Here is an 18,075-nt window from a genome sequence, read left to right as displayed (position 1 = left end):
CACTAACACACACGTTTGTCATACACCCCTCTCACTGACACACACGTTTGTCATACATCCTTCTCACTAACACACACGTTTGTCATACACCCCTCTCACTAACACACACGTTTGTCATAGACCCCTCTCACTAACACACACGTTTGTCATACACCTCTCTCACTAACACACACGTTTGTCATACACCCCTCTCACTAACACACACGTTTGTCATACATCCTTCTCACTAACAGACACGTTTGTCATACTCCCCTCTCACTAACACACACGTTTGTCATATACCCCTTCCCACTAACACACACGTTTGTCATACACCCCTCTCACTAACACACACGTTTGTCATACATCCCTCTCACTAACACACACGTTTGTCATACATTCCTCTCACTAACACACATGTTTGTCATACATCCCTCTCACTAACACACACGTTGGTCATACACCCTTCTCACTAACACACACGTTTGTCATACATCCTTCTCACTAACACACACGTTTGTCACACTCCCCTCTCACTAACACACACGTTTGTCATATACCCCTTCCCACTAACACACACGTTTGTCATACACCCCTCTCACTAACACACACGTTTGTCATACATCCCTCTCACTAACACACGCGTTTGTCGGAATGCCTATTGTGAAAGTAGTTGCACCCTAACTACTTGCCAAACTTGGCAAGCTTGGACTCCTCTGCCATTATCAGTCTAGCTTCCCCCCCAAATGCAACACTCGGATGGCGCTCATTCAAGCGCTGGATGGTGCGCTGCACATCACATGCACCGGAGACTTGTGTCCCCTAGCCCTCTTGCACCTCTTGGCTGTCTTCGGCAGAGTCACACCTCTAACACACCTCTTCTCCCTCACTGAAAACATGGGCTTCTCTAGAACCACCCTAAAATGATTTGTGTTGTATCTATCCAGCAGACTCATTCAGACCCAACCGACTGCCAATCAAAGGTGCGATCCCCCAATGGTCCATCCTCTCCCGGTCATCTTCAATATACACATGCAACCCCTGGCCACTCCCCTAAAAGACGCTGACATTACCACCCATCAGCACACTGACATTACTCAGATGTACCTTAAGGTCAGTGACCCCAAGGACATTGCTCACTTCCACACATTCCTGGCCACTATGCAAGCATGGATGCCAGATGTCTATCTGAAACCGAACAGAACACCACCTAGTCCGAATTCATCGTCATGAGTCCTCCCACCAAACAACAGCTTGTGCAAAAATGGCTGGACAGCATGAACCTGGAAGGATTCACTGCAGAGCATTCAATTTAAGTCAAATCCTTACGCTTCATGGCTGAGAGTAGCCTTTGCCACACAGGAGTAGAATGATGCGTAGTGGCTACTCAGTCCTCACACTTCTACAAGACAAGAGTGATCCCGATCATAAAGCTGAAAACGTCACAGGTAAGAGACATACCTCCTTCGTGGTAACGTAGCCCGAGGGTAGGCTATACTCTCAAGAGGTGTATGGATGTGAAACATTAGCAACACAATCAGCAAAGTTCAACAGTTCAACATAAAGGCCTGTCCAAACAAGGTTCTATGAAAATAGATATACTTTAATTACACACTCCATGTGCAAAATAACCTGATGGAAGAACACGTTCTATGCAAAAGGTAGAAAGATGCAGCACTCTGGGTAATAGAACAGGATTGAAAAGCAATCAAGAGCCACAATGTTCTTAAAAGGATATGACCTTCTGTAGACCTAACCAGTCTCTTACGACCCAAATATGTAACAGGGGGGCAGTTAGAAGTTGATAAGACCTTCTGGCTGTTCTTGGCAGTTCAACAGTGCAGAACCAGCTTTCTTGGTGTTTTGTGAGCTGTTGGAACCAGAGCCGAATGCTGTGGTTGTGTTGTTCCAGATGGGGACCAGGTGTTGATCTGGGTTGAGCTGAAGTTCGGTGAGGTTTGAAGCGGCGTTCTAGGAAGTGTGGATTGTGAGGGCCACCAGGATTGCTTCTACAGTTGGTTCAATGGTGAATATGTTGATGACTGGAGGTACGGTTCGAGTAGGGAGGTTCGATGCACTGTTCAAGTGTCACGTTGTGATGAGGCCACAGGATATGATATGATAGGTTATTTATAATGCGCTTAATACCCAGCGACAAAGAGGCTTGCGGTTTCAAAAGTGGTTAGAACTCAGAGTTTGCATCGATGAGCTTCCAGCTAGAGCCGCGGCAACAATGGGCTCAACTGGCATGCTGTGTTGGCAAACTGGTTCAAAGGTGTGGCACATCAGCTCAAAGTCAAACAGGTTTAAAATAAGGCATGTAGTGCTGAGATGGCAAAAACACATGGATCCTGGCTGTTCTGACTCTCAAGTTGCGGTGTGGCGTAGTCCAGGGGCTCAGGGGCAACATAGGTTCTTCTCCTTGTTCTCCCAAACACAGGGGGTTCTGACAAACACCTGCAAGATTTCTTCACCTCCAGTGAGGTCCTGAGTACCAGTGTAGCTGGCAGAGGCAGGTCTTGCTCAAGAAGCAAATAACCCCAAACGTCTCACTTGTCTCTGTCAGTTCACTAGCTACTACTTAATTTTCTCTTCCTCATCCATCCGGCACCCACGGCTATTACTACCAACAGCCTGACCCTGCTTCTCCCCACAACCGTGTACCTCGAACATCCCACAGGGTGATCCCACAAATCTAAACTATCATGCCTACAAACCCCTCAGTCGAGGGCCAAGAACCGTGTCCAACCACATCCCCAAATCACAGTTCCACCCACCCTTAACCTATGCAGCAGCACTCAAGTCCCCCACTTGTAAGCGACCTATACCGGCTACAGCCACCTGGAACATCCTCCACCTTCCAACTCCCACTTCCTTCCTTCCCCATCCTCCCATTGTGCCCTGTACAGAAGTGGCCCAAGACACCCACCACCCACACAGACTGCCTTACGGGGGGGTGGCCCGCATGCTCATACCCCATCCTACCCTCCACTAGGTAGCACCCATTACTCTTGAAGGAAGCCGGCACAACAAAGCTCACCAACTCACCTGCGCTAACCATCTCTGACAAACAACCTAACACACACAGAGCACTCCCTCAACCACCATGCTCTGCAAACTGGTGCAGCACCCCTGCCCCCTTCAGGGGGCCTTCTCGCTGCACTGACATGCACCAGGACGTACCCGGACTAGCTCTGCTTCTTGCAGCCCCAGACACCCTCAATCCGCCCCATATCACCCACCTGGTAGCTCAGCACACCTGGGCTACACCAAGCCCAAAGCTCGGCCACTCTGTAATCGAATCCTCCACCTTGCTGATCGCACTATCATGCCTACCAACTTCTCACTGCCGTCCTTCATCACACAGCGCAACACTCACCTGAAATACCACACAGCCCACCAGCCAAGGCTCCACCTCACCCCGGAACCGCCCAAGAACGCCTCTCCAAACACCCCTCCTACCAACACCACCCCATTCACTCCCAAGCCTCACGCCCCTCCTCTTCTTTGTGCCTCAGGTAACACCAGATCCCTTCCAGTGCATGCACACAAGGTCCTTGATCGTATTACTTCAAGCAACCTGGATATCCTCGCATTGACAGAAACAATGCTCACACCTACCTCTGGCCCTGCAATCTCCACAGCGGTCCCCAGCGGAAACGTCCTACTCCACTATGACAGAAACCTCAAAAAGGGGGTGGTGTAGCCCTAATTGACAAAGACACCATCCTCCGACGCTCCTTAACTGCTATGCCACTCCCCAACTGCTCGTCCTTATCAGCCAAACTCAAATGTACCACAAATGCCTTCATCACCCCCACCCCTTATCTAGCAGCCATCTGTCCCACCGCCTAATTCAAAGAAGACCTTGCCATGCTTGCTCTCACCAACTTGAAGCCTTCCACTCAAACTCTAATCTCGGGCGACCGCAACCTCGCCCATAAAGACCCTCTGGACCCAGAAGCCACCACACTGGCTAGTACCCTGGCAGCCCTTGACTACACCCATCAGTCACCAACCCAACACATTCCCATGGGTGACCTCTCGACTGGATCCTGGACCGCAAAAGCAATGCCACTATCCTCTCCAACATCACCTGCCCATGTTCGGACCACAACACTATAATCTTCATGATCCCAACTCCCAAACCAACATAGGCTGACTGCTGTGAAACCTACCAGTATGCCAGCCACCGTCATGGCCCGTAGCACCCCTAACCTGTCTAGTGTACCCATCATTCCCCTACTAAGGCACACCCTTGCACCCGCTGAAGGCACTGCCTCCTTGGTACAACACTACAACAGCCTGCTCACAAATACCTAAGGTTCCCTGGCCCCTGAGAAAGCCCAGAAACAAATGAGCATCCAATACCTTAACCCCTGCTTCACCCGAGAGCTTAGAGACACCTGTGCAAAAAAAAGAGCAGCTGAACCTGGCCTGGCACAAAGCACCCAGCAGTGCAAACAAAGCCTGTTTCACCGAGATCCCCTGCCTCGACAGGCAAACCATCCATGACGTTAAAGCAGCTGCCTAAAGCGCCAGAATCTCTAAGGCATCTTCCAGCTCCCGTGAACTATTCACCATCCTTCAAGAGCTGAAGACCCCATCATTCCTCGTCACCACCATCGTCAAAGATGACACGTGGTGCAGCACTGTCCAAGACACCCTCACCAACAGAAATGCGCTCCTACAAGGAATGATTGCTGCCAAATGACACAGCACTTCCACGGCCCCACCTATCATCATGCCACCTGCTAGATCCAAAAATATCCCGCCCTTCGAGTTCCAACCTACCAGCACCCACAATCTAGACAGCATCATCAGAGGCCTTAAACCCTCTTGTAAAGGAGACTCCTGCCCAGCCTCTATAATTACAGACTGTTCATAACCTCTCCTTCCACTCCTAGCGGCAATTATCAAATCCTCCACTTCTTGCAACCTTCCCCTGGCTCTCAAAGAATCATGCATCTCCAGCCACATAAAAAATCATCCCTTGACCTGGCCATCACCAACAACTACCGACCTATCACTATGGTCCCTTTATAGTCCCGTACCTACAAATCCAGGAATTCCTAGAAACTCACCACATCCTAGGTACTAGACAATCAGGGTTCCGCTCAAAACATGGAATGGAGTCAGCCCTACTGGACCTAAAAAAACAGCTAGTCAATGCCAATGACCAAGGCAACATCTCCCTCCTCCTCCTCCTCCTCCTAGACTTGTCCGCAGCATTTGACCTGGACAACCACCAAACACTGTGCCACCACCTCACCTCATCAGCCCAATTCTCTTACAATGCAGAAAAATGGATCACATCATCCCTTGCGGACAGAACCTCATGGCTCTTTGCCAGGGAAGCCTCAGGACACCCCACCCAACCATCCTTTGGAGTACCACAAGGCTCCTGTGTCTCCCCGTGCCTTTACAACACATATACAAAACCACTCTTTGACCATCACGACTTGTTAGGTATCCTATACACCAACAATGTCGATTTTACCCAGATTGTCATCCCCCTCTCAGGTGACCACACGCAGGACTCCCTCAGAATAAATATTATCTATGAGGCCATCTAATTCTGGATGGCCACACACAGCCTCTTCCTCAATGACGATAAAACGGAGCTTCTTATCATTGGCCCTCATCTCACAGAGCGAAACCTCACCCAGAGTATAAAGCATTCACTATTGATGGTCACATCATCCCGATATCCACGGCAGTGAAAACCCTTGGTGTACACCTGGACACCTCGCTTAACATGTCGTGACAGGTCAATCATATCGCCTCAACATCAGGATATGGCATGAAGCTCATCACTGCCAGCAGACCTTTTTTGTCCACCAAAAATGGGATTGAGGTGACTCGAGCCAACATCTGCTCAAAACTCGCTTACTGCAACTCACTGCTCAGTGGCTCCTTCCCCCAAAAACCGGAGCAAACTTCAAACAATACAGAATAACGCACTGTGAGCAGCACTAGACATCGCATAACCAAATCAGAAGCCAGAAAACCCCCTTTAATCCTTTGTGATAATACTGCTCCTAATCCCTTCATACTTGCACCTACTATTATCCACATAGGTTCTCCAAATACAAACCCACCCAGCTCTGCAGCATAGTGTATTCCATCCTTTATCAACTCTGCCACCACTTCACATTCACTCATCCAGAAAATGTCACATCTTTCCTCAATAATTCCTGTAGCGGCAGCATAGGGTCTGCTCATTTCTTGTAGTGTATTGTAGTAATTCGCCAGCCAAAGGAACAAGTGTATATTGTCTTTATTCTGCTGTTGTGATGCTTCCGTGATTGCTTTCATTGTTTCCTCCTTTGGCTTATAGCCTGTCCATTTTTGACATGACCAATATATTCCACTTCCTTTTCTCCAAATTTGCAATTATTAGCTTCAATTGTCGACCCATTTCTCTTGAGTCTATCTAAGACTGTGTGTAATCATATATTGTGTTCACCCTTTCCCTTTCCATATATCAGAATGCCATCCTGATGTAGCAGAGTCCCTTCAATTCCTTTTAGCAGGTGGCTCATTGTCCTCTGAAACACTGCCATGGCAGATACCAATGCAAAAGGCTTCCTGAAATATCTGAACATTCCAAAACTGTGTGTTGAATTAGGTGTTTACAGACTGCTGTCAATTTGATTGGATGATAGGCTGCCAACAGATTTAATGTTGTGAATACACTTGCTCCATTTATGTAATTCAATATTTCCCTTACGTGCTGGCATAGATATGTATCTGCTGGAATGTTTTTATTTAATTCTCGAAGGTCGACATGCATTCTAATTTGTTTACTTGAGGGCAAATACTATAGGAGGTTTCCATTCTACAGATTCTATCGGTTCTATGGTCTTCTTAGTCAACCCTCTAATTCTTCCTCTACCATTTCCTTAAGTGCTATAGGTATGCTATAGGTATGTTTCAACCTTTGTGATTCACTCATGCTGCTTTTGTCAATATGATTCGGTGCGGATAAGCCTTGAGGCAGCCAATCAATGACGTGAACACTTCTGGATATCTTCCTTCAATTGTGACTTGCACTGTTTGTAAAATGAACACTGGTTCCTCCTTGGATGGATCTAATCTAATGTTAAGGCTACTTGGTCTATTCAGTCTAGAACATCTATCCCTTTTTTCATTACATACATTTTTACTGTAGGCCAGTCTGTCTTGAAAGTCTGCCAACGCATGGAAATATCCTATTATTGGTATCCATGTGCCTTCGAATCCTCCTGGATTACCTATGTCTGATCCGTATAGATTTGCTTTGACTCTAATTCCATCGATTTGTTCATAGTAATTATGGTGTTTGGTGAGCAGCTGTCTACCATCATGGACAATGGAATTCCTTCCAGTTGCAAAATGTAACTGGGACATTTCATTTCAGAGATTTCTTCCGTATTCTGAATCACCATCACCCGTTCTTCATCTGATATAACTTATTCTCGTTATTAAGCTATTCTCTTTTTTCTTTGGAAAACTGCAGCAAAATGACCCTTGAGTCTAGAACCAGAGCATTTTGGATTTGGTTAATTAGTTGCCCCTTGAAAATCTACTTTTATGAGTTGATAGATAACTGATCTCTGGTGCTGTCGTTTTGTCTATGTCAGTCCAGTCCTGCTGCCACTGCATTGGCTGGCACATTAAGGTCAGTGTTGAGTCTCTGAACCATGTGGACTGCATGCCAAAGTCAAATTGCTGTTTCCCTCAAATCCATGAAGAACCTGGGAGGGGCTGTCTCAGTTTCAGGGGGCTCCCACGACTGGTGCAGCACAGCAGAAATATACCTGAAGTTGCCAATTTCAGGAAAAGACAAACACAAGGGAACCCTCGCAGAAAGCATGCGTTGAATATGCAACTGTTTTTCTCCTTACCTACACCAATCACCTTCCATTTTTCCATTTCAAGAAGCAGCGAAGACCTTCCCTTTGAGCTTCCACCCCATTGGCAAACGCTGTTTAACGCTCATGTCTACATCCTTGTCTTTGATTCTGGTGCATCATCAACCCACCCTCCCCCTGTGAGGGTTACACCCTCTGTCTTCTTTAGCCAAGCTCTGCATCCCTCAGTCTGTCTATTCTGGTTAGCCAAGCAAGCCAGCAAGTACTCATGGGAATGTGGGCAGACTGCCATGTGGGTCCAACCAATTGGAGGGCAGGCCTTCAGCCTGGAAAGAGCGCATTGGAATGTCAATAGTCCTGTTTCACTGTCCATGTACTTTTTTCTATTGCTGCTGACTAGTACACAACATGTTACTGCTGATCGAAGCCCAATGTACCTCCCCGAGGACCATAGCTTCCACGGGTAGTTGAGCAAGCTATGTGCCTGTAAGGACCACTGGGCAAAACCATGCCAGTGGGAGCTCCAAATACAGTTTTAATAAAAGAATGGGGGGTATGACGTTGTTACATTGCCAGGATTTTTTCCGTGGAGTTTTTCTGCCAAAGGTTTTCAGATGTGTAAGAGGATTCAATTCAGCACTACAGCTAAGTCAATGCCTAGTCTGGGATACTGAATGGAAACCCTTATTGATATATCTTTATGTCCAGTTCATGAGTTCTGGATGACTACCCCTATATAACACCCCTCTCTTAGAATCCCCCTGACCCCACTGAGCCAAGAAGTAGTTCTGTTTTGCAGGTTTAAAAGGTTTATTTGAGAATTTAATTAAACAGTATATATATCACACTTTTATAATGAATTAATAATTGAATATCACACTTAATCTGAGCAGTAATCAATAATGGATAGTCTGGCACTAGCACACTTCTTTATAATCAATGATGAGTGGGTATAGGATGGATAAGATAACAACAATACTTTTATGGTTTCAAATAGATGCAATGTGGAATGAAAATGCAGTACAGAAAATAACTTGATAGGATTTCAGCAAAAGACAATGTAATCACTTTCTTGGACAATTCACCCCCCCCCCCTTTATGTAATGTAAGGAGATGAAGAGGAGAGCACACAGTTCTTAGGAATGCAATCAAATAGAATTCAGTTCAATTCCACCCCAGCAGCTTATACAACAGATAGGAATTTTGAAACACAGGCAAAATGCTTTGAATATGGTGACAATGAAGTGAGAAATATGCTGAAAATGGTTTTAATTCCCTTTAGGAGGTTCAGGGTGAGTGGTATCTGGTTAATATTAGCTCAGGCTCACTCTAGCAATGATTCAGGGATGGTTCTTAAGAGGCAAACGAAATTTAGCTGTCTATGCAAAAGCAGCTATCTTTTTACAAGTAAAGAAATCGGGCCAAATCGCAAATCGCTGCAAAATTTGCGAATGCGTGAATCGTGATTGCGGAGAAAGTATACGGGTTTAGGCTTGTTGGAGAGCTTAGATTCTAAGCTTTCAGAGGAAAGTTAAACCAGGTTCGTAGCCCAAACGGTTACGGAGTTATGAACAATTTTGTGAAGGTTGTTTTTCCGATTTGAAATAAACTCAAAATGACAGGTGACAGCTTTGCAGCTGCAGAATTGACAAATGATAGTGGTGCAGCTTTACAAAATAACAAGTGACAACTTCTAGGAGGCAGTTCTGGTTAGATTAAAATAGTTTGGATTAGATTATTTTAACTAAGAGATTGGTTCTGCACAGTTCTGCTAGGTACTCACAATATATTTTTGAAATAGGCCTCGCCACGGATCTGGTCAGGTTTTGGACTGGACTCCGGTCCTGGTCTCGGCACTTCACAGTGATCTGGGTCAGCTCTGCTCTGCTGATCTAGCCTCTCTGGATTCTGGATTCTGCTCTGCTTTCTGGGTACTGCTACAGGTTCTGGAGATTGATGGATTTGAAGTCTGGATCTCTGGATGTGAAGTCATCGGTCAGCATGCTCCGCAACAAATGGAATTGAATGTCTCTACCTGTCCCAGTAGTCTCTTTTTATGTGTTTTGAAAGTGGGTGTGTGTCTGGGCCTAGCTAAGCCTGCCCCTTTCTACTTGTCATTGGCCCAATTTTCCCCTCTCCCATGATTGGGGGAAGGAAATGTGAGTCAGAGTGATGCTGTAGGTTTTATGGGTCAGAGGATCCTCCCCTGGTCAGTTTGCCCACAAATCTATATTTGATTCAAATACATATTGCACACACAGTTGTTTAAAATTACATGCACCCATCACATATCACATGAGGTATCCTCTGTTCAAACTCTGGTGTTTCTAAGAGCTTGCATCCAGAAATGGCAATATTTTGCGCTTTTTTAACTGGTTTTGCAATATTGGTTTTTCATTAAAAATTATACACATATACACGGCCTGTCCATACATACTCCAGTAAATTTCCATGTCTCTAGCTTAAACACAGAGTCTGTAGTATCAATAAATGGCAGGGTTTTGCCCCCAGAACATCACACAAATTGGAGTTTGGGCTTGAATTGTAGGCAAAGTGTCCATTTTAAGGAACTCAAAGTTGTGCATTCCTGTCATTTAGTCCCAATAAGTTATCAGTGTTTCTGTAAAATGAATATTTTGCTTTCAATTCAGTTCTCAGAGTGTTGGAGTCCGCCTCCAAGACTTGGGTGGGTCAGTGATCACATGTGTCCTCTGCTGGGAGCTCTTTGTGTACAGTCAACAGTCAACATCAGCATATTCTATTCAAGTGTAAGAGCCTATTGTGTGGTCTCCAGGAGGCTGCCAGCCAGTCTGACTTCTATTAATCAAGAGGTCATGTGAGATTCTAACTCCTGGTGTGAATCTCTGGAGGTGAGATGTTTCCCAGCCCTTTGGCCTGTTAATTAAATCAGATTGTCTTCTGGGAACAGCATGTGGTTAAGATTTTAATTAACTCCCAGCCTTTGATGTAAAGGCCTCTCCTGCAACTCCTGACATGCAGTTTCCCTGTCAGAGTTTAGACCGCTAGCACCGCCCTCAGTCAAAAGCGGGTACTGCGTGCTTTATTTTTTGGATCAGTCTTGAATTCAAGCATTTCAAACAAGAGAGATTACATGGAAGTATATTGTCCAGGTTCAACAAATGGCATTGGTGTAGTTCTGCAGTAAATAATTTTGTGCCCATAAATTAGCCATGTTTGACCTTAAGAAAACGAATTCCCAACAGTTATGGGTTGCTTTTGGCAATCAGCATTGCCCCTTTTACAATGGTTTTAGGCTCTGTGCCCTTCTGTGCTCACAACATAGGCAAAAATGCATGGCACCTTGGGTGACCATCTTGGTGTGTGCAACTGCGCGGTTCTCCTAGATCCTGGCGTGGATGTGGGCGGCGACAGCTCAACCCCACATCTACCGTGTCTATTGATTTATTTTTATTTCTGGATAGGATAATGGGCAGCGACGGCTTAATCCCCATGTCTATCCAGTCTATTGATTCAGCATGGGTCAAAACCCTGCACAGATGAAAAAGCAAATTGAAAAATATGGGGGGAGGAATAGGGAATACGGACTAGATAAAAGGGAAAGGAGGGTTTAGGGGGAACCCCCAAATAAAAAAATTAAAAATTCAATGAGCAGGTAGGGAGGCTGGTTATTGGAGTCGAGTCAGCAACTGGAACAAATGAACTTAAACCAGGTGTTTGGAAGAGCCAAGTGAAACAAAAGTGCTATCATTATTCCTGAACACTGGAACTTGTGTGCTCCTAATAGCAAGAGGGAACAGAATACCTACAAACTGGCAACATTAAAGTGTTGCTGCATGGGGTGCTGGGGAACACACAGGGATCAGCACAACGCAGGATTCAGGAATGCGGTCAATCGCCATAATGTTCACTAGTGGTGTGTGGATTGGCACCATCACCGGCTGATGACTGACCGAACCCCACTGGTCCTTTTGGAACGCCCCTACTGGCAAGGCGACAGGATCCTGACAGAAACCCTCAGTTTGCCGGGTGAGTGCATTCAAACAGGCAGTTGTGAAGGGTCCACCTGGTGGATGGCAGCCCTTTTTATCCATGTCAGGGAGACTGGTGCGGCTGTTCTGTACTGGCGACCCTGCATCCCACCCCCAGCAGCATTTTGCAGCCCGGTTGCACTCATGCTGGTCTCCCAGGGCCTATGGTCCTCCACCCCAACTACACCCTGCTCAAACTTCCTTCTGGTAAGGCGCATATTTTCTAGGCTCTTGATGTCTGGTCTTCTACGCTGCCAAGCCATCCAGTTTCCCACTGAGTGCAATATTGTCAAGGGCCCAGCCAATTACATTATACCCTGCTCCCCACGCCCCCCCCCCCCACTTAATCTTTATCCTTCCTGACTTTCTCCATTAGTCTCGGGACATGAGTCAGCGGTCCGCATTGTCCCCTACCCTTACCTGCTGCCGCCTTGTTTGAAACTAGACTTATCTGATTCCATCCACATATATCTCCCCCCACGCCCTTGCTGTACACCGCACAGCAGTACAAGTCCACACAGACAGTGTTTCAAAGCGCTCAAGGAGGGTGGGAACACAGGAAAAAACAACAGTCGTTCAGAGCCCTTGAAATTCTGCGACGATAACGGTCTGCACAGGCAGATTAAGTGAATACGATACATTTAACAGTTTAGATACAGCAAATAGACCTGACGGCGATTCTGCGGTTTTATCAAGTGCACATTAAGGTGTGAAGACAAGGGAGAACAGAAGATCTTCAGGCAGAGATTGTGCAAGTGCAAGACAGGCAGGGAGGGAGGGGGTGCAAGTGCACCCAGTCAGTAGAGGCTGGGGTAAGTGCAGAGAGAGAAGCTCTCTTGGTTTTATTTACAAGTGCAGTCAGGGGGTGGGGTACAGGGCACCGAGGCAAGTGCAGAGAGGACTGGTGGGGGTGCCAGGGACCTGTGAGACTCTGAGGTACAGCAGGCGGCCAGTCAGCCAGCTCTATGGACGAGGAAGGAGAGATGGAAAGAGCAGAGAACTAGGTTAGTAGGGTAGAGGGAGAGAGAAGGAGGAGGATACGAGCAAGGTATGGTCTCAGCAGCCTGTCCTTTTATTTCCCGCCACCTCCATCCCACCCAGCTTTATGTTTTATATGCTATTTGCGTACTTCTCGATTCTTGAGTACTCTTACAGCGTGCTAGGGCTCACTGGACTTCATCCAGACTTTTCTTGTGCACTGCCTTTCATCGATTATATGTTTACAGGCCTTCATCCCCCCCTAACCCTGGCATTGTTTTCCTGTATCTTGAAGTGGAACTCGCACAGCGCTCTAGGACCCACTCAGCCTGGTTTGCACAATATAAGCAATGATATCTGAATGAAACTTTGATCCTGCGCTTTGTCCTTTCAGCCCCCTCGGCAGTACCCATGATGCATCAGGTGAGCCACAGCGCCACCAGCATCACCCTGTCATGGCCGCAGCCGGATGAGCCCAATGGAGTTATACTGGACTATGAGCTGCGCTATTTCGACAAGGTAAGTGCCCACAGGATTAAAGGAAGTGACGCCATTTTGCGGTGGGCAGACAACATCTGATAGACAAGAATCTACTGTGATTGGGGGGCTCAGTGAGGTGCTGCTTTGGAACCCGAGGAAGGAAAGATTGCTTTAGTTACAAAAATGTACTAACGTTTTATCTTTTAGAAAACAGGCACTCAATGTGCGATTAGGGTACAGAAAGATGCACAGCACCACGTGCTTGTATTACATCATTAAATGCATATGCATGACACATATCTCGCATGCATGAAATAGAAATGCAAAGAACACCTGGAGTTAAAATGGCGGCGGATCTGAGTAACCTAATGCCCACTTATGTCTATGTCCATGTTCTTAATGTGCAGCGTGGGCAGAGGAATGCAGCAGGTGTATCCCGTCTGACTATAGGAGGAAAGACCACCCGAATCTAGAATCCAATCTATGTGGCGCCCCTCTTAGGTGACTCCCCACTTCTCAAAGGACTGCAGGCCCTGGCCACAGTGAAGGATTCCATGAGCGGGGCTGGAATTCTAGATGATCCCCTTATCATGGATGGATTCACCATGGGCATCATTATGACCTTGGCGAATGGGTTTAACGGCGCCGGTAAAGCCATTCCGCCCTATTACGAGGTTCCCTCGCGGGACCCGCTCTGGACGTCCGGTCAGACCATACGTCGTTTGCGGGTCCCGCGAGTGAACTAGCATGCTAACAACGGGCCCGTCATTAACGGGCCTGTTGTTAGCATGCTCCCCATTCCCATTGAGCCCTATGGGGGCTCAAATGGGAATGGGGATGGTCCGGGTCCGGGTTCCCTGAATGGGGAAATACCGGGCCCTCCAAAGTCAGAATGGCCCGGTAATTCCCCATTCAGGGAACCCGCACCCGAGTTTGGAGGCAGCCATGCCCTTATTAAGGGCGTGGCAGCCTCCAAACTCGTAATGAGGCCACATGGCTGCTTGCAGGCACACTTTACAAGGCCACGCTGCTATACATGCACCCTCCTCAGACCTAGAGAGAGTGCAGACATCGTCAGAGGACTGGAGGCGAGAGTGGCGTTTCAAATACCTTTTCTCGCTGGAAATGCTTGTCTCTGTGAGAATGTTAAGTGGGAAAAATACCTAAGCAAAGCGGTGACCATGATTCAGCATAAAACTGCAGAACTGCAGTGCCACTCATCAAGATGGCGGCTGTACAAATGCCGCCCCCTGTTACATCAGAAAAGAAAAAAACGTTGGTTGCCTCCATTTCTGAATTACAATTCCAGCATTTCCCTGTACATTCATAACATACAAACAGAGGTCGAAGTGGGCCGGAGCGTTTTGGGAGCGGTGCTCCTATACTTAAAAAAAAAAAAAAACGGTTTTGCTGTTCCCTATACTTTAATTTTAAAAAGAAAACGTTCCGTAATGGTTTAGTTTTAAAATAAAAGCTTAGGAAGAAGTTGAAACGTGCCCTTCAGAGCACTGCATTGTACATTCCCTTAAACAGCAGGTGTGTTTGGAGGGGTTGCATTGCGTGTGGGAGGGGACGTGGTCATGGAGTTTGTGGGGAGCGGGGCAGGCCAGCAGGGAACATAGTTCCACTACTTATTTTCATACACTTCAACCACTGCATGCAAAGAAATATTTAACAAATGATAACAGAGAACGGAGATACTCGTTACCTAACCTTATCGGTTCTATGTCATTTAATTGCAGGATTTTTTTTCGCAGGGTTTTTTACCACGTTTTTTTAAAGGAAAAACCCATAGACTTTTTTAAAATTATTTTTAGGGGGCTTCCCACCCAACCCCCCCTATCCCTTATATTTTTTATGTATTCCTAAACACCTACACCCAATATATATAATTTTCTAACCCTCTCTAAAAAATGTGATGAGTTTTTTCATTAAAAAATGAGCAGTAAAAAACCCAGTGAAAAAACATCCCGCAATGAAAGGACATTGTACCACCTTACCTCAGTTATACTCCTTTGTTTGATAAAAAAAAAGGAAGTCCAATACCACATAAACACAGTATTACAAATATTTATAAATGACCAAATTTGGGGAATTGACAAATGGATATGGTAATGTGTTGGCCAATAATTTGATACACGCTAAGAAATAGTTATAACGGGTAACATTTCCAATCCAAGATGGCTGCCACTGTTCCACAATTTGTTGCTCCTTCTGTTTTTGTAAAACTGGCAGGGGAGGCAGTAAAAAAGACCAATGAGTAATAAGTAGATGATTATAATGGGGACATGGCACCACTCAGGCAAGGTCACAAGTGTCAGTGGTAAAGGAAACTAAAAGAATCATTTTTGTTTTGTTTTTCCTTTTAGTTTCAGTGTTTTTGTTGCATTAAACTGAAGATGTTGCACGACAAATGGTCCCAAGCAGGTAAGCTCACATAAGGAGAACATGCTACAGACCACCCGGTCCCCTCTCTTCCTTTGCAGAAGACATTACGACCATCCTATCTAACAATACTAAGCCAAACTCACAAGTGTTGCTGCTAGGGGACCTGAATCTGGGACTGTCTGACCCAAAGGATCCTATGGCCACAGAAATTGCAAGCATTGTGTCTAACCTAGGCTTTCAACAACGCAACCTTGAACCCACACACAACAAAGGTAGAACGCTTGACTGGATCGTAGACCTGAATTGTAATACTACAATAAGCTCCAACTCAGCCTGTGCCTGGTCCGACCACCATGTCATTACTTTCCAGCTACCAGCCACCTCTCCCAGCTCTAAACCTACTATAGCCCCTTCTATTCCCACTAGGAATAAAAAGGACATCACTAGGGACAAGCTACTCCCGCTCATCCTACCTATTTTAAACAACTGCGCCACAGCATACAATGACCCTATGGTCTTAGTGGACTTGTTTAACCAAACTCTGCTTAAAGCTATTGACACCATAGCCCCACTTAAACTCAGGAAAGCCAAACAACGAGCTCACCTGAACTCGTGGTTCACTCCACACCTCAAAGCCCTGCGCAAAGAAAAACGTAAGGCGGAATCACTATGGAAAAGTCTCCCTTGTGCCTCTAACAAAGATAACCTCTTCATCACATCCCTTAATTACAAGGAAGCGATTATACAGGCAAAAAAAGAAACTTACAACCTGCGTATCTCGCAAGCTGAATCCAATACGAAGGAGCTATTCAAAATTCTCAAAGAATTAGAATCCCCTTCACCTATACCAGATACCTGCAACAAAGATAGCACCTGGTGCAATAGTATCCAAAATGCTCTCCTCTCTAAAATAACCTCCCTACAAGTCAAAATCAATGCCAAACAAAACTCTCTCCTCTCCAAACCACTTGCACTTCAAACGTCCACCACTTTCTCCCAGCCTCCATTCAGCTTTCATCCTCTTACTATCCCGGAGGTTGAAAAAATAATCAGTAATCTCAAACCTTCCAACTGCCAAGGGGACTCCTGTCCGGCACCTATCATCAAGGAATCCGCACACGACCTTGCTCCCTTCATTACCACATTCATCAACTCTTCATTTCAATCTGGAACTGTTCCCAACAATCTGAAGGACGCATGGGTCATCCCACTGCTGAAGAAACCCACACTTGATCCATCTATACCGACCAACTTCAGACCGATCACCACAGTTCCGTTCCTCCTAAAAATCTTAGATAGAGCGGCCTACCTCCAGATACAGAAGTATCTGGAGACTAACAACTTACTTGGCACAAGACAATCTGGTTTCAGACCCAGGCACGGGACAGAAACAGCTCTATTAGATCTGAAAACTCAAATAGAGGACTTAAAAGATAACGGCAAACTAGCCCTACTACTACTCTTGGACCTCTCTGCAGCCTTCGATCTGGTCAATCACCAGATCCTATGCCAACACTTGAAATCGGCTGCCCATTTTTCAGAAAACGCCACTAACTGGATCAGATCCTTCCTGGACAATAGACTAATGAGAGTATTCTCACCCACTGCATCTGCGACCCCATCGCCGGTCCCATGCGGAGTCCCTCAAGGGTCGTGCGTATCTCCTACGCTCTACAATGTTTTCACCAAACCATTGTTTGATGTGCTTGACTATCTGGGTGTCACCTATACCAACTATGCGGACGACACCCAGATACTCATCCCCATCACTGGTGACTACATTGCAGATACCAAAGCTCTGAACGACGTATACCAAGTTGTACAAGCTTGGATGGCTCACCACGAGCTCTGTCTTAATGACGACAAGACAGAGCTCCTCATCCTTGGCACCCAACAAAAACTTAGCAAACTGGACCCATCCTTCAGCACCTTCAACATTGATGGTAACTCCATCAAAGTGGCTAAAGAGACCAAAACTTTAGGAATCTACCTCGATGCCACCCTATCCCTAAATCGACAAACTAATGCAGTCGCCGCAGCCTCGGCTTACATTTGTAAGTTGATTACAGCCTGTCGCCCATTCCTCTCTACCCAGAACTGCATCACTCTTGCCAGAACGCTGGTGATGTCAAAACTCGACTACTGTAACGCACTTTATCAAGGCACCAACCAACGTAACCTTAACAAATTGCAGATCTCCCAAAACAATGCCATCAGAGCCGCCCTTAATATTCCTAGGTCAGCGCACATATCCGACACTAGGAAGAGCTTACATTGGCTCTCGGTAGCCCAAAGAATATCGCTCAAATCACTGACTCTCACCCACAAATGTGTCAACCATCAGGCCCCTATCTACTTAACTTCCCGCTTCTCTCAGTACATTC

General features: G+C 46.2%; 1 protein-coding gene across 2 annotated transcripts in view; it reads left to right on the top strand.

Moving 5' to 3' along the window:
• LOC138580098 (ephrin type-B receptor 5-like) overlaps nt 1-18,075 on the top strand; it is a 761,617-nt gene that overhangs the window by 329,249 nt on the left and 414,293 nt on the right. For both annotated transcript variants that reach the window (XM_069650378.1, XM_069650379.1), the window contains one exon: nt 13,218-13,342. In XM_069650378.1, coding sequence (XP_069506479.1) covers nt 13,218-13,342 — 125 coding nt within the window. The remainder of the gene's footprint in view (nt 1-13,217; nt 13,343-18,075) is intronic.

This window comes from Ambystoma mexicanum, chromosome 3p (assembly GCF_040938575.1).
Source record: "Ambystoma mexicanum isolate Mex_15411 chromosome 3p, UKY_AmexF1_1, whole genome shotgun sequence".
Lineage (NCBI taxonomy): Eukaryota > Metazoa > Chordata > Amphibia > Caudata > Ambystomatidae > Ambystoma > Ambystoma mexicanum.
Note: the sequence above shows the minus strand (reverse complement) of the source record. Positions and strands in the feature narration are given on the sequence as shown.